This window comes from Malurus melanocephalus, unplaced genomic scaffold, assembly GCF_030028575.1.
Source record: "Malurus melanocephalus ecotype Western Australia unplaced genomic scaffold, MMel_1.1 scaffold_713, whole genome shotgun sequence".
Lineage (NCBI taxonomy): Eukaryota > Metazoa > Chordata > Aves > Passeriformes > Maluridae > Malurus > Malurus melanocephalus.
Genome location: NW_026623945.1, coordinates 153,156 through 176,679, shown reverse-complemented (window position 1 = coordinate 176,679; position 23,524 = coordinate 153,156). Strand labels below are relative to the sequence as shown.

The window sequence follows — 23,524 nt, the reverse complement described above, 5'->3', positions numbered from 1 at the left end:
GCAGGTGGTGGTTGTGATCTCCCTCCTGGGCCTGGCCAAACAGGCACTGTGCAAACACACAGCAGCACAGAGAACATCCCATATTTTCCTGAACCGTTCGGTAAATCCTGCTCCATCTGCTGCAYTGTCAGGGAACAGGCACGTCCAGCCTCTCTTCCTGCTTCCATCAGGGCAGCAGGGGYGGGGCAGCAGTGCACAGGAACAGAGGGAAACGCATGGAAACGTGCATGGAAACTGCAGGAATGCCCAGGAACAGGTGAGGCAGGTGCCCTTCTGCTTCAACTGACACACCCTGGCACTGTGCAGAGGACAATGACCAGTAACAGCCAGAGCTGGGGCTGCTCAGGGCTGAGCCSAGCATCACCCAGCACCCAGAACGTGCCAGGGGTTTGGAAGCAGCACCATGGGGACTCAAATGCAGGAGGACCTGCCCGGCCAGGCTGCTGCCCCTCCCCACTCCACAGGGAGGTCACCTCGCTGTCACCAACTGGCYGAGGTGAAGATTGTCACAGGTCGGTGAGAAGAGCAGGAAAACGCCGCGGTCCCTCTGCAGGAGCTCAGGTTTGAGGTGTCCCTCAAGCCTGTGTAGTGCTGAACAGCAAAGCCTCAGGGAAAAGGCCACTTCCCATGACTTGAAGGCGGCTGCATGTGCTGAGGCTGCTGGGAGGGAGGGAGGGAGGGAGGGTGCCGGACATGGGCTGGCCAAGCCCTGCAGTCTGACCTGGACTGCTGAGCTGGAGCACAGCAGGGGCCACCCAGCCCTGACCATGTTTGTCTGCAGGATCATCTCCTCATGGCAAGTGAAACCACACCCAGAGCCACTCGTTGCCTCGYTTCTGACTGGTGGAAAAGCATCTACATTCATTACAGTCCAAAAAAYGCACGTTGTTAGATAGGGTTAATCAGGAGGTGAAAAACAACAAGCCACAGACAACCTACGAATGGTACTGGGACACCAGCTGGCCTGCACTGGGACACCAGCTCACCTGGCACCTGAGAGCAGCAGCAGCACTAGCACAAGGCAGAACATGAGCTTTGAAATGATTTCACTGAGACCTTTGGCTAGTGTGGCTCCAATCGGTGTGGTCAAACTCAGCCAGAGATTTAGTTTGGGAGGTGACGGGGCAGAGTCGAGTCCGGGGCTGGCTGGGCAGCGGCACTATGTGTAGAAGATGATCTCTGGGATTTGTCCATCCTCCACGGAGGTGCCGTTGTTGTTCCCAGCCGCGTAACAGAACGTAAAGCAGGTTTTGGCTCCCGTTGTTGGTGATTCATGGATCACTTTGCGCAGTCCTTTGGTTCCATAGTGGGAATCTGGACCCTGTGGGGGTCACGGAAGACAAGRACAGGTCAGGACCCTGCTGCTGCCCACGCTGTCTGGTGGGTTTGGAGTTTTGGAGATCTCAGTTCCTCCCTTTCCCCCTGCACTTGTACCGCAGGTATGCTGAGCTCAATCTCATCTCTATCAGAACTTAACATTAATTTAACCAGATCTCAACAGCCAAATAGGAACTTTTTGAGGCCACTGCAGAGACTCAGGATTACACATCTGCAGAAGTGACAGCTCAGCTGGACACACTGAAAAATCACCCATCCCCTCCTCAGTGAAACATCTGTTCAGTACTGTGAGAAGTCAAAAACCAGCTCTGAATGCTGGTGGTGAACGAGCTCATGGCAGCACCACGTGAAGGATCACAGAGAACTTGGAGATTGCACCACCAGCCTCAAAGGACAAAGAGCACAGCCCCCTGAAGGCCTAAAGCAGGTGCCCTGAGCTGCCTSCMCCCCRCCCACCCCGTGTGGTACCTTTAGAGTAGCACAGGCTGTGTAGTTGACGTTGGGTAAAATCTCAACAGGCTCCTTGAACATGACGCGGAAGGTGTTGGACGATCCGTCACAGCTGAAGCCGGTGTCGTTCTGCCCCAGGACTGTGTTGCTGTCTGTGTGGATGATCTGCAACACAGGGTCAGCCTGTCATCTGCAGGGTTAGAGCGCTGCCAGCCCTGCCCACGTGTGTGTCCCTGAGCTGGGCTGAGCCCCAGGCACTCCCACTGAGCAGCCCTGTGATGACTGCACTGCCCATAACTCACATCCCTCGTCAGTGCTGTGATCCCAGACCCACACAATCCCAGACCCACASAATYCCAGGTTTGGGTTGGRAGRGACCCCAAGGATTACCCATCTCTAATCCSCCTGCCATGGGGGATGCCACCCACTATCCCAGGCTGCTCCAAGTCCTGTCCTGGCCTTGAACATTTCCAGGGATGGGGCAGCCACAGCTGCTCTGGGCCCCTCTGAACTCACACAGAGCTGTGGGCTCAGACCCCAGGCAGCCCAGGACACCCAGTGCCCAGGCTGGCAGAGCACTGCAGGYCCACACTGCTTAGATCTTCCTCCCCCAGCAGCTCAGCAGGAGGAGCCCTGACCATCAGGGAAGAAATGCTAACAGACTCTGCTCCTCGCAGGAACTCTCCTGGGGAGAGTCTGCAGTGACCCAGTCTGGGGTGACACATGTGCACCCAGAACAGGGACAAGGGATCTACGGGAGCCACCCTGGTCACTGAACAAGATCACAACGGACTTGAGACAGCTGAGCCTCCCCCAGCCTGCTCAGGGTGGGAAATCACACACAGCCTCTTCCCAAACTGCCTCCCAACTGCCCCAGAGGTATTCCCAAAGCCAGGAGCAGGCCTGGGGAGATGCTGCACTGACGTGTGCAGYAAAATCAAGAGCAATAATCCTTCTSATCCCCAGTGCCCCATCTGGCCCTCACTGCATCTGCCAGCCCCCCTGCCCAGGGACACACACAGAGTCCCTCTGAACTTCAGATTTTGTTACAGATTCACTCAAATGTATTTGTCAGCCCCCAAAACAGCCAGGATTTTTAAGGCAGTGGAGAGAATTACCTGTATATTTACTTGGTAATCCGTTGGCCCGTGTATGGATCCGTATAATCCAAACCCAACTACAAATATCCTTTTGTTTACTGAGAACCTGCAAGAACAGAGCAGAAGTCAGTCCCAACTTGCCACTCCTGTATTGCTTCAGCACAAGGCTGATACACAAATATCTTCACTTGTGTTAGATTTTACACCTATGATTTAATCAAATCTACACAGATTTAAGAGCTGAAACCCTGCACAGAAACGATCAGCTGCACACTCACACCCTCACTGGCCCGGTGGGCTCGTGTGAAACAAAAAGCTGCATAATGCCATCACCAAATTTCAGAGTCCAGGTTCAGAAAATGTTTCCAGGTTGTGGTAAAACATCAGCACCCYCAGGGAGGGCAGCCTGGGAATGTGGAACAGTACCCACCTCACCCCGGACTGTCTATCAAACACCACTGAAGTGTCACTGGGTATTTCACTGCTGAGCCCTGGGCAGTTGTTCACTTCAAATTTATCAAGAGCAGAAATAAGGCTTCAGTCACTCCTGAGTGCAGGATTCCCTGCCCAGGGAAGAAGGGGAAGGATATTTACCCCAATACAGCTCCACCTTCTCAGGCAGCAGGAGCCTCAGTGCCTGCCAGGCTGCCAAGAGCATTTCTTCACCTGTCCACCAACTCCTTTAGCCCTGTTTTGTTTCCAGAACAAACACCTGGGGCAGGCTGGAAGTYTCTGCTCTGCAGCCAGCATGGAATATTCAGTGTTGGAACTGACCCTGATGCTGCAGAGGCTGAACCCAAAGTCAAACCCAAGCTCCAAAAGGTCTGTGAGTGTTAGAGGTGAGAGCAGGAAGTGTTTGGAGCTGGCAGCAGGAACTGCTGCCAGGGGTGAATGGACCAGAGGATCCAAGCACAGAGCCAGTGCACCAGAACCATSTCAAAAATTGTGAAGAGCTGCACTCCTGGGAAGCCCCTTCCAGCCAAGAGAAACAGGAATCAGGAAAGAACCAAGGCTTTGCAATTCCCTCCTGTCTTGCTCTCATTCCTTGGCCACACAAACATTGCCAAGCACCATGTGCCAGCCACACCTGCCAGTCCCTGTCATCATGACTGGGCTCTGCTGCTTTTTCACAAGCTCAGGACTGGACAAACTGGGTGTCAGCAGAGCTTTATCCCAACCCCTCCCTCACAAAGGAGAAGTTAAGGGGCTTCAACAAGCCACACTTAGGGCAGGGGACCTGGTGCTGAGGGTTGATGGAGCACTGGTTACCAGTCCCCCAGGCAAGGGAGGGACAGCTGATGACTCCTTATTTATGTGCCCCTATAGCTGCAGGAAACCTTTGGAGGGGGTTATTTCCTTCCTGTTCCAGAGGCCTGTGCTGGGGGGCCATGTCTGCTGGAAACCTTTGCCAGYAGAGATGCAAAGTGTTGCAAAATGCAGGTTGGAGAATTGGGGGATGGTTCTGCCTAGCAAAACACCTTCCCTTTAGGGTTTACACAATGGGAGGTCGGGTTTAGCACAGAATTTTGGGGGTTCAGAGATAAAGCAGTGGAAAGATCAGGAACAGGAATCCAGGGGTGCAGGACGAGCGCGGGAGCTGACCTGATCCTGTCACTCGTCCCACTGTACCCCCAGCGGCTCTCCACCTGCTGGAAGCGGCTGATGCTGCACTCCTTGCCCCGCAGGCAGCACCGGGGCCGGTCAATGAACTCCACCCGCGGCTTYGGGTTCACGGTGAAGTGCAGGAACAGGCTCACCACCTCCCGGTCCGTCAGGATCCCCGACTGYGCCGGCCCTGCAGAGGGGAGGAAAGTGGTGACACTGTCAGCCTTTGGGAAGCAGAGAGCACAAAATATCCTCATCTGGAAGGGGCCCTCAGGGATCATCAATCCCACCCCCCCGCCCTGCCCAGACCCCCCAACAACCCCACCCTGTTCATCCCTGGCAGCGCTGTCCAAACGCTCCTGCAGCTCTGGCAGCCTCGGGGCYGGGACCATTCCCTGGGGAGCCTGGGCAGTGCCAGCACCCTCTGGGGACAGAAGAACCTTTCCCTGAGATCCATCCCAAGCCCTGACACAGCTCCAGCCRTTCCCTGGGCTCCTGCCCCTGTCCCAGAGCAGAGCTCAGCCCCTGCCCCTCCGCCTCCCCTCGGGAGGAGCTGCAGCCCCCGAGGAGTCTCCCCTCAGTCTCCTCTGCTCCAGCTGAACAAGCCAAGAGCCCYGAGCCGCTCCTCAGACCCTTCCCCAGCTCTGTGTCCCTCCTTTGGCCACTCTCCAACAGCTTTAGATCCTCCTGATCTCATGGTGCCCAAAACTGCACAACCAGAAGGGACCCCTTTGGGATCCTCATGGAGAAACAAGCCTGACTTGCAGCTGGGAGCARGCAAAACCCTCATCATAGATGGGGTCCCAGTGGCACATGAGGACATTAAACCCCAAACAAAGGTGCTGCCCTTTATCCACATGCAGTCATGGGCTATAGAGCCTCCATGGAACATGGAACTGTGATTAAGTGCCTGTCTCCGTGGAGCCCAAATGCAGTGGGCTACCAAAAACACCCAAAAGCATGCAGGTGATCCTTGCTCCACCCCTCTGGAAATGATAATATTGGTCAGAGACAGGGATTTCCTTACATCCACATCTGGTGGTTCAGGCATGATGGAAGCCCATGACGGGTAGGGATAGGGACTGTCCCCCAGTTACAGTCAACTCAAAAAGTTTAAGAGTATTTTTACTCAAGACAAAGGTGGTTCAGCTCATTCCCTCAGGCATTTAATCCACATTTCCCATTTTAATACCTTTACTGAAGAACCTTGGGAAAAACGCTAATGATTTTATCAAGAGCTGGAGAATGTTCTCATCTTTTCTCCAGTAACAAGACATTTTTTCCAAAGTGATCACAGAATCACAGCACAGTTTGTGTTGGAAGGGTSCTTAAAAGTTCACCCAGTGCCACCCCTGCCATGGCAGGGACACCTCCCACTGTCCCAGGCTGCTCCCAGCCCCAATGTCCAGCCTGGCCTTGGGCACTGCCAGGGATCCAGGGGCAGCCACAGCTGCTCTGGGCAACCAACTCAGCAATGCTAAACTCAATCTTTGCAAACTACTTCAAATACTTTCAAAAGTGAAACTGGATAAAAACTAAGATTCAAAAGCCTCTCTTTACCCCTGTTTGCACAAGGCTTTGAACAGAAACAAGACCACTGGTACTGGGGCAACAACAGCAGTTAAATGCTCTTTAATGTGAGGAGTAAATGCCCAGCTATTTTTAAGTCCAGAACTACTTGTAGCTGGTTAAATTCAGCATAAATTACCCAGACATAGCATGGTCCAATGCCATAATGGGGAAAGACTCAAGAATTCAAGGAAGTCGACTGCTCACAGGTAAATGAGCTTTGGGAAAATTTGCTCAGCAAAAAATCAGCCTCATTGATCATGTCTGAACTTATCCCCTGTTGCTACAACTCACTTCTGCAATGTCTAAAATTACCTGCTCTGAGGGGAGGGAGGGACCCATTTGCCAGTTAAAACATCTTCATGCAAAACCCCACATTTGATACCAGATTATACAATAAACTGGTGAAACCACTGCTGTAAAACCYCCTTTTTTTTGGCTTTTGGGAAAGGGGTGTGGAGGGGAAAGGTTTCCCTCTCCAGTCTCTGCTGTGATCACCAAAGAAATCAGAGTCACTCAGAAACTCAGAAAAAGGACAAAGCTGAAGGAATTCCATGTTCATTCCTTGTTTAAGGAATGGCTGATCATCACAGCCCCTCAGGTTTGGGAGTTTTGTTCATCTTTTAGGTTAAAGTGGATGAGAAAACGTAAGAATTTCTCTTAAAGCACAAAGGGCCARTTGGGACAGGCAGTTTGTGTCAGAYRACATGGCAAGGGGCACTGGCATTCCCAGCTCAAAATGCCAAAAATAACACCTCCCTCCCAGTGAGAGGATGATACAAGACTGAAAGGAAGGCTTGGAAGAAATGGGATCTACAGAAAAATGCAAGATCTCTGCATCCCTGAGCAAGCACCTTCTGATGAAATCCACATCCCTAAAGCCACATGACAGCTGTGACAGCCAAACAGAGAGTGGGGACCATGTCTGAAGCACAGATTCACTCCTTACTAACAGCCCTCCTCAYGTGGGAACAGGGACATTAAGGACTGACCAGCTGACGCCAGCACTGCCCTGAGAAGTGACCTGCAAAGGAAGGGGGTCAGTGCCCCTGTTTGCTTCTGTGTACACAGCACTGCAGCCTAAAACAAGYTGCAGTTTGGAAAATGGCTCCACTGTGTCTTTTCAGCATGAAAACTATTTAAGCCAATTGCCAGCTCCCCAGTCCCTGGGGAATCACCAGAGGATGAAGTCAAAGACAACAGGCAAGGAAAACAAAACAAAGCAATCTATAGTCCAAGCTGTGAAATGAGTTAGACATCTCTGCAGATCAAGATCTTAATGTAAACTTGAAAAACGCTTTGAGACACAGACTAAACAACACCAAACCTTCAGCTCAAAGAACATTTTCAAAGCTTTTCTGAAATGAACAGCATCAGCAAGTCAGGGCCAACTTCACCACTGCATCACAGACAGGATGGGGAGAAACATCCCCATTTCTCCCTGGGAACAGGATACGATGAACACCAATTATTTCCAACTCCATCAAGCTTTGTGTAGTTTAAATGCTCAGGATGGTTGGAAAGGACAGGTGAACCCCAGTTTGGATTTTTGCTCTCAGATGGACAGGATGGTAACCACCCAACTGTGCTGTGAGAGCAAACACAGCTTTGATCCCCCTGGCTCCTCCCAGGGGGGCACCACAGGCTTTAAAACCAGTGAAAGGGCATGGATGAAAATGGCATTTAGAGAGTACATTTTATAATCATAAATTACAGAATGGTTTGGGTTGGAAGGGACCTTAAAGCTCATCCAGTGCCACCCTCTGCCATGGGCAGRGACACCTCCCACTGTCCCAGGGTGCTYCAAGYCMYRTCCATCCTGGSCTTGGACACTGCCAGAGATGGGGCAGCTACAGCTGCTCWGGGAAAYCTGTACCAGAGCCTCACACCCTTATCCAATCTATCTCTTTATCCAATCAARCCCCTTTTAGGGGGAGGATGGGAGAAAATGGGGAGGAACATTGGGGAATCTCATATTTAAATYACTACAGGATACACAAAGAAAATCCACTTTCATGTGACTTGACTCTCTGTAGCTGAGGAAAAGCAAAGACCAGGATTGGTTGAAACACCTTTGTAGAGTTACCTGCTGCAAACTCCTCAATAGTCATCAGTGGGAAGCGGATAAGGGAGAGAGCTTTGCCCAGAACCTTCCGCTTGTTCTCTGGAATCACCTGGAGCTGCTGCCGCTGACACTCGGCCTCCGACCAGCGCACCACGGCATTGAACAGGCGAACCTCCCGGATCCCCAGGGTGTCCCTCTCCAGCACTGCCACCAGGGTGTCTGCAGGGCAGGACAACAGGCACAGCTTCAGCCTCTAACCCCAAATCAGCCCCTTCCACCTTGCCAGGAGTATCCACCTTGCCAGGAGTATCCACCTTGCCAGCCGGAGAAGCGGCTGATCCAACAGCATCTCCCAAAAGTGCTGCCTGCAGCCTCTGAGGAAGATTTATCTGCATATTCCATCAGCAAGGAACTCACTGGAGCAGCAAACAGAGCCCATTTAATTGGCGTGTTAATGCAAGTGCAGGAGGATGAATTGCAACTTGCTTGACGTCAAATTTGGATGAAACAAGCMGCACGAAAGCCAGAAGGTGACCCGTGCCTTACCTCCACAGCCCCTCTCATTAGATGAAGGTTAAAGCCTGAATTTTAATGTTCATTAACTGTGCCCAGCAAGTTTGGAAACTGCAGACGGTAATTAAAATAGCCAGTTCTTGCTTCCAAAAACACAACACCTTTTTAACTTCCAAAACCTGACAAAGACTTGGGGAATAAAGCCAACTCTACAAAAAAAGGCAAGTTTACACCCACCCAAAACCTGCCAACATCAACACAGGAAACGGGCTTTGTGTCATGAAAACTCAAGTTGCACCAAAGTAAGCAGATTCCAGGGTATTTCTGTAGGCAAGGCAGCAAATGCTTTGGCAAACTCCCTGTCTCCAGCCACTCTGTGCCAGAGACTGTTCAACTGATTGCTCCAGAACAGCCAAGCCTCAAAGTGCCAAGCATTAACCTGTAACAACTTTGGAGAGAAGCTGGTTATGAAAGCAGGGAGAGAGAGGGAGCAGGGGAAAGAGCTTACCCAGGTCAATGTCTGTAAACCCCTCTGCATTGATGGCATCTGAGGTGTTCTTGTCTATGTTCTCCAGRCACAGGCTGGCCAGCTGGGGCTCATCAAACAGCCGGGCCTAGGGAGGAAACAGAGTCATTAGCAGCAAAGGTATTTTAAAGTTTACACTAAGAACCCCCCTTCCCCTGCCACAGCCCATCTTCATTAGCAATACCGTGCCTGACTGCACCAGGAATCCACTGGGCCTTTCACAAGCAGTTAAGCATGACAAGGCAAACACTAGAAAATTCTGTGTTTGGCAGCAGCCCTGGTTCAGCTGTGCATGTCTTCAGGCACGTCTTTGTTTTAACATCACCCGGGTGCAGGCACSGATCGTGCTTTCTAGCACCATACTGACCCTGTCAGCTGAGCATGGGCAATTTTTACATCATTTTGCTATTTACAAGAAAGCTTTGCCCAGTGACTCCAGGCCTGCTTGCTCGAGGAATAATGCAGAGGCAGCTTATTCTGTAAGAACAGCCACACTGATCTCGTGTATTAGCAAAAAAGCTGCAGCAGCAGTGCCTGTGTGTCCTGGGGTGCCCTGCAGGGTACACAGCCTGCTTAGTGCATTTCCATGTTTTGCAMAGAAACAGCTACTCTAATCCAGTCACCTTAAAGAATTTATCCCAAAATAGGTTACTAKTCCAAGCAAAGCCTGCACACAGCTTGGAGCTCAGAATTTCTCTGCCCAACTTAAGCAAAGTCTTGTAAAAATTTTGCTGCCACTTCAGATCACCCTGGACTGCCATGTGTTACCAACCCTATGCCCAGTATAAGCAGAAATGGGGAGGAACACACAAAAACCACTAAATGACCTCTTACTTCCAGTGCTTTGGTTTGGCTGTTTAGGAAAGAGCTGCCTTGACATCACACCTCACAAGAATACACCAGGATTCAAAGTCACTGCCACAGGTAAGGTTTAAAACTCATGTTTTGGGCTGGGAATTCCACCACTCAGGAGGCACCTTCAAGCATCTTCTGCTCCACCCCTGCTCATGGGATGTGGAGCTCAGCAAGGCCAACCTCTGATGCTGAGACCTCTGCTGCAGGAAGCTGAAACAGCCACGTCTCAGGGCCCAGGGAAAACTTCAGCAGTTGTCACCTGCTCCAGGGGCTGGAGGGCTGCCAGTGCCTTACACTCTTGGCATCAAGAGCTGTGACTGACTCAGACTTTACTACTGTAGTGGCTCTTTGGACATGTGAGGAATTACATTTTGCTCAGAGTTCTCCCCCACAGCAGCTCCAGGCAAGCTTTATTTCCTTGCTGATCAAAGTGACATTTGGATGTAYGTCTGGCATGAAAGAGGATCACAGTTTACTATGAGCCACAATCAATTAGGAAAAAGCTGTTTGCCCCTGATATTTCTGCCACTGATATTTCTGCAGAGATCAGCAGTTGTTTGAGACAGGCAGTGACACAGCTGCTGGACCAGCAGGTTGGGCAGACACACACAAAAGGCCTTGGGCTTCAACTGGGATCTCAGGTCCATGATTTTCAGGCTGCTGGGCAAAGCCTTGTACAAGATATATTTCAGGTCAGTAATTTACTGAAGAGGTTGTTGGTTTGATGCAGTGAAAGCAGAAAACAGGCAGGTTTTCACGCTGCAGGACCAGAAACAAGAGGGTTGTGAGAAGAGATCCTTTCAGTGAGGTCCAGCCAGTCATGGAGATCGGGCATGTTTCTCAAACATCCCAGGCTTGGTACAGAGAAACAGTGAACATAAAATGAGATGGGAATCACCACCGATAATTAATCAGAATGGACAAGCCACAAATAAAAGGAACCAGGAAASCCCTTCCCCATCTTGCATTTCAGCTGCCTCAGTGCTATTGACAGAAGGCCAGGTGGTATTTTAGTTTTGGTACCTGAAACACAAGGACAGCTTCCCTTTTTGCCAAAGAAGGACCTTTTTGACTCATAAGGAAGCCACCACAAAYCTAAATATTACCTTGCCAAAGCTACAAACTCAAATGCAGAGACACAGGAAGCCACAAAAAATCTCAGCATAAGGAACACCACCAAGAGCTATCCTAAGATGCCTCCCCAAAACTTCAGCAGATCTCTTCCCAGCTCTTGGCTAACAGCTCCTGATGTTTCAGATTGCAGCTGCTGAACCCAAWGAACGGGAGAGCTGCAGCCAAGGAGTCACAATTGTCCTACCATGGGAGCACAGATTTGGCTGCCATCAGCCAATCATGAGCCTTTGACTCCTGAATCTGCCTCTGGGAAGTGCAGTGTGGATTTCCCCATGTCTCAGGGACTATCTCATCTGCTCATGGCACATGGAAAAGGGCCAGGTTAAAGAGGATGTAAAAAGAAGGCCATGGAGTGTTGCAGGAATAGCTGAACCCAAGCAGTGACGAGTGTCTACAACAGCAGTGTGACATGGAAGCACTTTGAGAAYTGATCCAAATATTTAAACTCAAAAAAAAACCTTCCAGCCTAATCCCAAGCAAAGAGCTCAGCAGTCACTGCTTCAGGCCAGCACTGCTTCAGTATCTGCAAAACTGCTGGTGTAGCCACTGCCACCCACACGACTGCTACAGCCAGAGCCTGAGACACACCTGTACCCCTGACAAGGAGGAAAATCCAGCAGACAGGAATGCTGAGCAAGACAGGGCAATCCCTCAGAGCCAGACCACCTCAGTGTGCTGGTTCCCAACCCAGTGCAGCTGGCAAACTCCTCTGCAAGGTCTGTTCAACACCAGACATGACAGCAGCTTTCCTGAACTGGCTGATCAGAAACATCCCTCCAGAGCCAGTCCAAAGTCTGCCCATTCCCTAAAAGAAAGAAACTCACACAATGCCTGTTTCTTATTCCTACAGCACCCAGAACAGGGTAACCCCTGGTGGTGCCAGACTCTACCACACAGATGATGGCACCGTGGATATCACCAATATGGCATCAGCAGTCAGAGAGAGAGTGGCAGGGACCAGAGAAAGAAGATGGGGCTGGGAAATAAGGAGGACAGTGATGTTCATTTAATCAACCTGGATGCAGTCTGATATTTTCCAAATGAAACAGAAGTTGTAAACATTGTCTTCTACTTTGCTGCTTCAAGAGTCAAGTGGAAGGTGGAGGAGCCCAGCACTCAGAGGCTGGATGAGACACAGGGCCCAGGGACAGCTGCTCTGACAACTCCGTGTCTGTGAGACTGCAGTGCAGGAGGAACAGGCTGAGGAAGAGAGCACCTTGCTCCTGCCCCAGGAAAATAAACCAAAGAACTCATAAAAACGTTTTCCTTCACCCCCACTTCAGAGAAAGGATTGCACAGAAGTCCTTCAAGGAAAGGCTGAGCAGCCAGACACAGCACTGAGAGAAAGCTCAGCATTACCAGTCCTGATTCTGTAACACACGGAAATCCTCTCATTCCACTTTTCTTCTTGGCAGATGAAATCTTTCCACCCTGTTAACTCCATCCCCAGCTCACACTCTGGAAGGAACAACCTGCCACAGTGAAACAGAAATATCTGAAACAGCAGCAACATTTGCTGTGTTTTAYTGTTCATTGTAAGAACCTGCTCAGCAATGCTGGACTCCTATGAAATGAATTCAAAACGACCCAGAACTGCTCCACTTTGGGTGATCAACTCTGTAATACCCAGAAAACTCCCATTTTCTGACTCTGCTGGGCCTTGCTGAAGGCAACTGATCCAAACTCACCTGAGTTAACAGCATGAATGCATTGTCTGCTCGGAGGTTTTTTTTAAGAAACTCCACACAATGAGCTTCAAGGGCTGGAACTGCATATTTCTTAGCTGTGTAAAGTGTTGTCATAACAGTCTCTGGTCCAATCTGAACTTCGTCTGAATAAAGAAATCTGAAAACACACAAACATTGCTGCAGTGAATTAAGATAACGGKGTAAAACTCCTGTAATTCAAAGAAAACATGTTTGTGCCTCTGCCCGTCAGCCTAGATCCACTTCCTCTACTGGAGAGATAGGAGGGTTTTCACATCCTTTCCAGTCACTGGTTTATGAAGATTTTTTTTTTTGTAACAGATATCTTACAGTATAACTTTTAATAGCTGGGATTTTCACTGAAGCAGCTTGAACTGCCTTGCATCCCACCACCAGCGAGCTCTTACACCAGGCTAGAACAGTCTCTGGCCAAGTGTTCCCTTAGAATTCTCTTTTTTTGGCTGCTGAATTTGAATAAATAAGGACAAAAATTCTTCTCCTTCAGAAGAGAAGCTCCATTTTACAATACTAATTCAGAAGTGCTGATAAGCACTCMAACATATCCATCCACTGCACACGAGATGCTTTACCCACACTCCCCTTTCTCATCTCTTCACTTTATAGACTGAACTCTTTCATTCCATAACACAGATGTTTAAGTACAGCTTACAATGCAATTTCAGCACAAAGCAAGAGTTCATTGCAGAGAAAAACAAGGACTGCCATGCTGCAGCAAAGCACCAGCCTTCACTGTTAGGCCAAAGCAAGGAGGCACATTCATATGTGAAAAACAAAGGTCTTCCTAGGAAACYTGACTGAACACCCTCATACCTGAACTCACTGACCAGAGACAGCAGGAACTGACAGGCTGAGCTCAGTTAAACCAGTGACATACTGGTGTTAGTCCTTATCACAGAATCCTAGACTGGTTTGGSTTGGAAGGGACCTTAAAGACCATCTTGCTCCATCCCATGCCATGGACAGGGACACCTTCCACAGGTTGCTCCACACCCTGTCCAGCCTGGCCTTGGAAACTTTCTGGGATGAGGCAGCCACAGCTGCTCTGGGCACCCTGTGCCAGGGCCTCCCCACCCTCCCAGGGAACAATTCCTTCCCAATATCCCATCCATCCCTGCCCTCTGGCACTGGCAAGCCATTCCCTGTGTCCTGTCCCTCCAACCCTTGTCCCAAGACACTCTCCTGGAGCCCCTTTAGGCCTTGCAAGGGGCTCTGAGGTCTGCCTGGAGCCTTCTCTTGCCCAGGCTGAGCAGCCATGCAGAGTTTTTGTTAACTGTTTTTCCTTTAACCAGTGGAGYGTTTGCCACTTGGGATCTCAAAGGCACAAAGCACAGAAATGTAATATGGTGTTAACTGTGCTTGGCATTCCTGTTCCACAGGATCTTTTGGCAACTCCAGCAATTTCTTCCCCTGMATTTCTCTGAAGGGGGCACAGCAGTGGCTGCTGTTCCTGGAGGCTTCCCACAGCAGCAGGGCTCTTCCAGGGGGATGCCAGGCAGTGTTCTCATCTGCAGCAGAGGAACTCCTGCTCCTCCAGCTGGAGAGGACCCGGATGCCATTCAGGGAAGCATCAACAGTGGGATCCACAGGAAGGGAAGCACTCACTGTGCTGAAAGCAGGCTTTTCTGCTGCTCCAGGGCATCTGTCAATAGCAGCATCAGGCCGCAGGTTCATCAATGGATTTTGCACACATCCCTTCCCAGCCCCATTTGCACTGAACAGTCCTTTCTATTCCAAGATTAAAAGAACACAGTGGCTCCGAAACCAATTATTTGTTTACTGCAATGACTACGTCAGTATTTCTGTTTACCACAGTCCAGTGTGTGCTAAGAGGGACAACAAGAGAGGCTCAAACTGTCAAAAAGCCCAGTATCAATTTAAAAAAAAACATTTAGACTGTAATCCCAGACAATCAAAATGTTCTTTGTGTTAACATAAAAATAATAATAATAATGAAAAGTATATGAATCTGTATGCAATTACAGCAAACCTATTAAAGTTCACCAGCCCACAAAATCCATCATGATCCAATATCCARATGGGACCTTCTGCAGAATATTCAGGATGGGCACTTTGTCCCTGGATAAGCTCCTGATCCTACAGCATTAGATCATGGCTTGGACCAAGTCCAGAGACATATGTAAGGATCAGCTGCCATTCCAGATCAGTGTTTGGAGGGACTGGTTTTACTCCAGGAACTCATACCACATACTTGGTCAGCTTCCTCCTGGAAAGCAGCACACAAACTTCCTCTGGCACATTTAAGCTCTGAGTATTTTAAAAGCAACAGTTTCATTCCAGATTTAAGTAYCCAAGATGTCGCTGGCCCATGGGCACAGCTACTGCAGCCTAACTGCAAGCTCAGAGGCACTGAAGTAATCCACACACAACATCTTCCATTAAAAAATATTTATATTTCTGTTGAAATCCACCTAAACTCATCAATTTGTCTTTTGAGATGATGGGTCTCTTCTGAAATCCCTCTGTTTAATCAAGTGCTGAAATCTCAGCACTGGCAGGGAAACAACAGGACTTTTGCCTCTAATTCACTAGATATTTGAGCCTCACTTAGATTTAAAGATAGTTACTAGCTCTGCACTCCAGTGAGATCCACGTGGCTGATAGGCACACACCAATTAGAGGGATTCCCCACATGCTGGTGTCTGGTTTAAAGTATGCCAAAGGGGAGGGGGCTCAGGGCTCCCAATTATTTCTGGCCTTTCATTCTAGCCAAGATCAATTTTAAAATATTCCAAGATAGCACAGGCATGACCAAAGCACTTTGTGAAGGTAAAGCAAAAAGTGTGCCAGAGCTATATATAGTCACTGCTCCCAATAGGAAGCAAGCAGGGAACATGTCAAGAGCACAGGACTGGAAACCCCTGGAAGTAGGTTACAGAAATCCTATAAAAACAGGACAATGACTTTCTAGCATCCATTCAGGAATGCTGCTGGATGTTGAACAGCACCAGCCGAGCTTAAAGGAATTGGTGAATAGGACGTTACARCCCCTTCCTCCTCCTCCTCCTCCTCCTCCAGCACACAAGACTTACAACACACACAGGAAATGTAAATTCAAACCCAGCTCTCCAAAAGAGGAATAAAACCACACAAAGGGTGATACCACATGGAACGGCTGACATTTATTACATAGCCCTGCTTACCTGTTACAGCTTGCTTCTAACCTAAATAAGCTCCAAGTATTTGTAACTYAGAGAGCTTTCAGAGGATCACTTTTCTCCTCTTCTCTCTAAGAGTATTTGGGTGAAATCAAACCAATTCATGAATAAGAATCTGTAAGACAATGGCCAGTTTTTTTTAATGGAGTAGGTACACTAGACTTTTACCCAGAAAAAACAGGGATTTGATACCAGCATTTAAATATCCTTGCACAGATCAAAGAAGCATTTTATTTTGGAAGTCAACAATCTCCGCTCTACCAGTATTTCCCTGCTTTCATTAAGAACGTTTGTTTTCTACACTAAATCTGTGCAGCMCAGTTATCCTGTGCTCTAGAAGCAGCTTACTTGAGCAAAGCTAGGAAGGCAGCAGGCTCCACGTCAGGCAGCTCAATCTCTGTGGAGGTTGTGGCCATCCCACCATTAAACATCGCATCGAAGACGGCGCTGCCCACGGCCAGCACGAACCTAACGTGAAAAAAGAAACAAACATGCAAATAAAACCTATGTTAAATCATATTCATCTTCCAAAAAAAAAAAATCCCAGGCTTGTTGCTAATCCCCAAAGCCACCCTCAGGGAAAGCAAATCGTTTGTGGTGTTAAAGCAAACGTGTTTTGCAAGAGCAGGGAGGGACAGGCTTGCTGCTCTTTTACTGCAAAGCACCAAAGCTGCAAGGAACTTCCTTCTGAGTCCTGTCCTGGGATACAGCACAGTAATGGTTCCCCAAAGGCCAGATTTTGGGGATTATAGAATAGAATACACATGGCTGCTTTGCAAAGTCCTTGTAGGAGCCTATGGAACATCCTCAGCTTGAGATGCTAAGAAACAGGAAAGTTAAGGAGTTCAAGTTCTTCCAGYAAACAGAGCTGAAGTCTTGGTGCATTTCTCCACAGTCACCTACCGGAAATACCTATGGAAAACTTGTCACTGCACACTACCCATCCTCTTCCTCAGACCCAGGCACACACCCCTGGTGACAGCAGAGCAAGATCCCAAAACGTGAAACTGCATTGACAGCAGCACAAGGAGTTGCCTTGCCCAGGCAGGTTGCTGAGCCCTTCCATGGATAACCTATTCCAGGCTTAGCCCAGAAGGAAGAGCAAACCTCCCTCGGAGCAAACCAGCACTGTGAGGTGCACACAAAACCCTTCAACATTGCTGAGAGCTTACGTGGTRATTACTGGTGCAGAGAAGAACGTTATCAGCTCTAAAAAGACTGGAAGCAGGAACTTGCACAAAACAGGTTTGAGATCAAAAATTAYATCCCAGTACTCTCATGTAAACAAGATGATTCCCCCTGACAGATACCAACTCCTGCTTGTAGGAGGAGGCCCAGGCCTGGGCTGCTGAGGGGCCTGTGCATATTTCAGCTGCTGTACCTGCCTTAGGACTTAGTAATTTTGAGAACTTTCTTGTTTGAAAATGCAAAGATAAGCTTTTGCCATGAAGGATTCCTGGTGTCTGCCACCACGCAGCTCCCTGAAGTTAAACCCAGCCCAKGCCACGAAGGTCACAGCTCAGCAGTGTGGGGAAGCAGAGCAGCCCAGGCTGCAGGAGATGATTGCAACCATTTCTCCACCAACTAGGAAAAGGAAGAAGCTGGAATATTCCAGGCTCTTGCTGAAGTGGTTTGATGAACACTTCCAGAGAAGCAGGCAGAAATCCATACAGGACAGCAGTCATGGAGCAGAAACCTCCAGCCCAAGCAAAGTGCAGCACTAAGGGGGAATTTCAGTCAGATTTAGTAGGAAATTTCCATTTAAATAATGTTTTCATTTTCTCGCTTTTCACTGCCCTCCCATCCAGAGGAGGCTTCCCAGGGATACAATGGAGCAAAGCTCCATGGATGTGCCAGGCTCGTTTGCTGTGACCGAGTTTGGCTGATGAGCCGGCTGCATTGTTCCTGATGGGCTCAGGGAGCCCGGGACAAACCACAGTGGTTACAAAAAAAGTACACATATGCATATTTCTGTCAAACCATTCTCAAGAAAAATGTCAAGAACAAATAAAAACCTTCCTCATAATACCAGAATTGCCAGATGAAACAAAAATCCTTGTTCCTCCAAAAGCAGCGATGGTGGCAAAACAATCGCTGGCTTTGTTTGATACTAAAAATTAACATATATTAATTGCACTCTCAAATTTTCATTCTCACAGCTAGCACAGTATAGGYCCTCAATGGGCAAGAGCTTTCAGAAGCTATTTGAAAAGGGCATTCATTTAAAAAAACTCTCAAATGTTTGCTTCCATTTCAGTCAGGGACAAATCAGTCGGATTTTGTAAACTGCTGAGCCCTAATAGGATCCCAGGAGGTGCCAGAGAAACACAGGACTCCACATTTGGAATTCTCTTAATGTTTTAAGAGAATATAATTAACATAAGAAATCCCTCTCTCTCCAGTGTTTTCCTACTCTTCCTAAAATGAACATTTAAAGCTGCTCTAAAGACATTCCAGAAAAGCAGGGATGCACACCATTCCTCCTACACAATCCAACAGTTTTCCCCAACCATGCAGGTCTGCAGAAGGAACAGACAGGTTTGTTTCAGATGGGAAAATTCAACAGAAAGTTATTTTTAAACACTTTTGTGGCCAAAATAAAGTGGACTACTGAAAGGAGGCAGARAAATCAGCAGAAACAGAACAAAGGAACTAAGAAAGCAACACCTGATCTCTCTTCATTCCCTTTGCACCAGGAAGAGCCAAAGTCAGCTGACTTTTGGCAATAAGTCACAGGAACTTCCATGAAGTTAATTATTTGATTTGTTTTCACGAGGATCCAGAGCTGACTCCACAGGTTGTTAAGGCCTGCAAAAAAAAATGTCTTTCCTTCTGTTTTCTTGCTYCCTACCACAACATTCCCTGCTTCATGTTCACCTTGGCACCTCCACTTGTCACCTGGTTTCATCTGCACACCCACCACTGCTGCTCCCTTTCCAGGCACACARTAACACCAATAATAATAAAAGAAACCACTCAAAACCCACAACTACCCCACCGCTGCCTCACCAGCTCCCTCCTCCATCTGCACAACTGCGGAGAAACCTTAAAATATCTATTCCAGAAGAGCTGGCACAGGAACAGAGCAACACATGATGTGCTGGAGCTTGGTGACACCATAGGTGATGAGAAGCTGGTGATGATGATTGTAGGCTGGCTGCAGAGGATGCAGACCCCAGGTGAAAGGAGGAGCAGACAGGAGCAGCCCTACACAGGAGCTGAGCCATGGGACACCTCAGCACACGGCACTGCAGGAACTGCAAGTTAATATGTGTCTGAGGAAAGACAGGATGGGCTCAGAGGACATTCCTGGAAACAACAGCCAAAATCTTACTCAAGTTGTCCCCAGGCTGTAGAATTCCCAGGCTAGAGCATGCACAGGGCTGCATCCCCACATGCTTGCCCTGCTCACTCTCGGGCCCTGTTTTCTGGCTAATTAACAAGTTTAATTAAGACACCCATGCAGCTCCTGTCTGATGAGGTTTAGACATTTCTAATCTTATTGATACTGTGCTCAGTTAAACTAATCTGGAAGAAGACAAAAACTCTTCCCTCTTACTRCTGGGTCTAATCAATGTGTTGACCTTGGCTATGTTGGCGCCATGAAGCTTCGAGGAGGCCGCTCGGCCCGGCCTTGACAGCAAAAAAAATTAAGGCCATTCCATCTTCTTGAAGGCTGATTTCCTCAGCAAAAGAGAACAAGCTCAAGGCTCAGAGACAGAGCCTGCTCCAGGGTAGGCAAGGAACTTCCACGGGATCTGGAGCCTCCTCCAGGTGGAAAGTACCTGATCTTCTCAGGGCTACTGATGCATGGACAGGTGAGCCTTCAGTCAAACCCAGCAGCACCATTTACACTTTTTATCTACAAACTAGGCTCTCATACACAAAATGAATGCTTGCTCTTAGTTGCTCTGTGAGATTTCCACTGCCTGTCTCTGAGGCTTGATACAAACTGCTGAGCCACAGAATCCCAGACTGGYTTGGGTTGGAAGGGACCTTAAAGCTCATCCAGTKCCACCCCCTGCMATGGGCAGGGACACCTYCCACCGTCCCAGGGTGCTCCAAGCCCCATCCAACCTGGCCTTGGACACWTCCAGGGATGGAGCAKCCACARCTGCTCTGGAAACCTGTGCCAGGGCYTTACCATCCYCACAGGGAACAATTCCTTCCTGATGTCTAATCTAAATCTCCCCTAATTTCAGACTAAGGCCATTAACTGAACTTGCCAGGCTTACTCAGAAACATACCTGAAGCTACAGCTATGTCAGAAACTTTCTCCTGGCACCAGCACATGTGGACAACATCATCTGTGCTCACTGGGCACACGGCACTTCATTACTTCAACCTACAAAAACTCCACATCCCCCCAGCTCCATCCTGGAGAAGCCTGACCAGGAACCACCTCCACCATCACTTCCAGCTCCCACAGGACTGCACCTCTCAGATTATTTCTGCAATCCAATCTGTTGCCAAAGCCATTCCTAACACACCCATGCAGTCACATCAAGGATGACAGACCCCTCCCTGAGGCACCACGAGGAGCTGTCCAAGAACCCTATTTAGGATCTGCAGCCTCACTTTGTATCTGGCCTGGTATGAAAATGTACACGACTAAACCAGACTGCAGAAAACACTTATCTAGGAGCTGTGCACTGTTGTGCCAGGGGAGGTTTAGATTGGATATTACGGAAAATTTCTTCACAKAAAAGGTTGTAAAGCATTGGAACAGGCTGTTCGGGGTAATGGTGAAGTCACCATCCCTGAAAGTGTTCAAAAAATATGGCATGTACAAAAAATGTGGCACCTGGGGACATGTTTTAATRGTGAACATGGKGGTGMTGGGCTGATGGTTGGACTTCAYGATCCTAAAGGTCTTTTCCAACCTTAACAACTCCATGATTTTATGATTTCACACATCTGACAAAGCACCAACACCTACCCTGGTCATTGAAGTAAAACAGCCCCTCTAACTGAACTCACGGCTGCTTTACAACTCAATTCCAACACAMAGTATGTTCTGCTGTTGAGCTGCTGTGGGAAAACTGAGCACAGAAGGGGTCTGGGTGGTTTTATTTTAAGCTCTCTTGTTTCTGAATAATCACAGTACTTCATGAATCACCAGGATATCCCAACTGTAACATCACACAGACAAGTTTTACTAAAATCTCTAGAATCCTTAGGTGGGACGTCACACGGTGACACACTCCATTCTATCTTTACCACCCAGAGCACCAGATGAATTTCAGAGCAATTAAGCAGCATCTCACTTTGGGGCCAATTTTCTTTATTTTTAAAGGTTCATTTATTTCCCATTTATTTCTGCGCTGAACATCACCTGTCCCCACCCAGCAAACCTAGTTCTCAGGACAGGAGCAAGCTTACCAAATACTAATTAAGCTTCAAATTATAAGAGAGCAAAGCTGACACCCTAAACACTCAAACCTAGCCTAGAACAAGTGCTGTTTGTTCTGAAACCAAGAGAGAAGGGGAAAAGCTGAAGGGGAAACTTCCARGAACATGAGCACTTAGGAGAAAAGCAATAGTTTGAAACGGTTTGGAGCRAGGCTCCCTTTACCAAGCACAACTTCCAGGTACACCAAGGAGTCTCCCTCACCCCAGTTAAAGCTGGTTCCATCTYTGAGCTCTTCCTTAGGAGGCCCTTCCCAGGGTAGGAGGAAGAGGGTGGCACACATGGATTCAMTGGAGCTCCCCCAAGGAAACAGCAAAATGTCAATCAGCCACATCACAGCCGCATCATCCAGGTGGAGGCGATTCCCAGCTCCTCAATTCCCAGCTCCTCTGAGCTGCAAATTCTTAAATGGCAGCTAGGCCTTAAGCATTAACCTCCACAGGTTACTCAGACCCAGGTGTTGTTCTCAACACAGCTCTTTCAGCTATTAACAGTAGTGGATTAACTCCCAAAATACAGGGCTTCGGRAGAGATTTGGTAAAGGTCATTTTAAAATTAAAATGTTGTGCTCAAAATCTGGGTTCTCAAATCACTTTTTTTTTTTTCATTTCCATCCCCAGTGCTCTCCCTGCTTTTGGTGAGCCCTATCAGCAGGGATCAGGCAGCCTGGGAGACTATTCCTCCTCACCTCTACTTCTCACTAAATCAAGGGTTACTTCCAAGGGATATCCACGGATTTTGGGGTTTCAACACTGTGCCTGGCCCACTYATACCATCCCTCTGAGAAAAACACTCTCATCCCAACACTGGACCCATCCCCAGGCTGGTAACCAGGAGGAGAGACATGAACTGACCSGAGGGTTGGGAGAGATCTGGGGTGACCCTGACTGACCATGATGAGGGGCAGTGTCACCTCTCAGGGCCAGGGGAAGCAAACAGGGGGATGCCGTGCTCAGGACRTGTCCCTGAGCAGGGGGTGAAATGTGAGGTGCAGTTATGTGACCCCTTTTTTTTCTCTTCACAAGGGAGGTATAGCAGCTCAAACCCTGCACCCCTGTAAACCCTTGCTGGCACATCACCCCCCTGAGGGTGCAGGASAGCCCACAGCCCTCCCAGAGCCATCTCTGAGGGGCAGTTTGGGGATGAGGGGTGATCCCTGAGGGAGAGTAAAGGGATCATCCCTGAAAAGGATGTGGGGCCATCCCTGAGGAACAGTTCTGAGAATAAGGAGACATTCCCTGAGAAGCAACCCCTGAGGGGCAGTTTTGGGGATGAGGGACGATCCCTGAGGGAGAGTAAAGGGATCATCCCTGAAAAGGATGAGGGGCCATCCCTGAGGAACAGTTCTGAGAATAAGGAGACATTCCCTGAGAAGCAACCCCTGAGGGGCAGTTTTGAGGGATAAGGAGCAATTTCCTGAGGGAAAACGTGAGGGAGTAAAAGGAGCAATAACGGAGCAGTTTAGGCGGATAACGTAGAGGGGTGAGGAGAGCAATCTCTGAGGGAAAGTGAGGGGGATAAAGAGGCAATTCCCTGAKGGAATAAAGGAGCAATCCCATGAGGAATAGCATGGGGGGCAAGTGGAGTAATCCCCGAAGGGCAATTTGGAAGATGAAGGAATAATGCCTGAGGGATGAGGGGCGATGCCTGATAGGCAGTTTTGGCAGATAAACGAGCGATTCCCTTTATCAGGGTCCGGGGGTTGAGGGGACCCCCTCAGGGCCATCAGGCCGCTCCCACGATGCTTCCGAGGCCCGGGACCCGCGGCCACCCCTCAGAGCCATGGGGCCGGGTCCCCCCACACCCCACATCCCTCCCGCATTCCCGGCTCCCCACGCTGGGACCCCCGCGCCCCCCGCCCCACCTGTGCGCCGGGATGCGCTGGGAGCCGCGGCCCTTCCCCACCAGGAAGTGCACGTCGCTGAGCACCTCGTTGTTGAAGAGAAACGCGAACCGCTCCTGCACCGTCGGCTTCGTCGCCTGCCAGTTGTACACCGGCTCCCGCTGCAGCGCCCCGCCGGGACCGCCCGCCCCGCCGGCCGCCCCCGCCGCCCCC

At 49.2% G+C, this 23,524-nt stretch overlaps 1 protein-coding gene across 1 annotated transcript in view; it reads right to left on the bottom strand.

The window, feature by feature from the left end:
• Positions 1–157: 157 nt before the first annotated feature.
• Positions 158–23,524, bottom strand: part of BTBD2 (BTB domain containing 2) — a 23,704-nt gene continuing 337 nt past the window's right edge. The window contains exons 2-10 of the mRNA XM_057384512.1: positions 23,333–23,523; positions 16,407–16,526; positions 12,844–13,000; positions 9,149–9,254; positions 8,149–8,346; positions 4,491–4,683; positions 2,907–2,994; positions 1,807–1,953; positions 158–1,321 (exon numbers count right to left, since the gene is read on the bottom strand). Coding sequence (XP_057240495.1) covers positions 1,160–1,321; positions 1,807–1,953; positions 2,907–2,994; positions 4,491–4,683; positions 8,149–8,346; positions 9,149–9,254; positions 12,844–13,000; positions 16,407–16,526; positions 23,333–23,523 — 1,362 coding nt within the window. The 3' untranslated portion in view covers positions 158–1,159. The remainder of the gene's footprint in view (positions 1,322–1,806; positions 1,954–2,906; positions 2,995–4,490; positions 4,684–8,148; positions 8,347–9,148; positions 9,255–12,843; positions 13,001–16,406; positions 16,527–23,332; position 23,524) is intronic.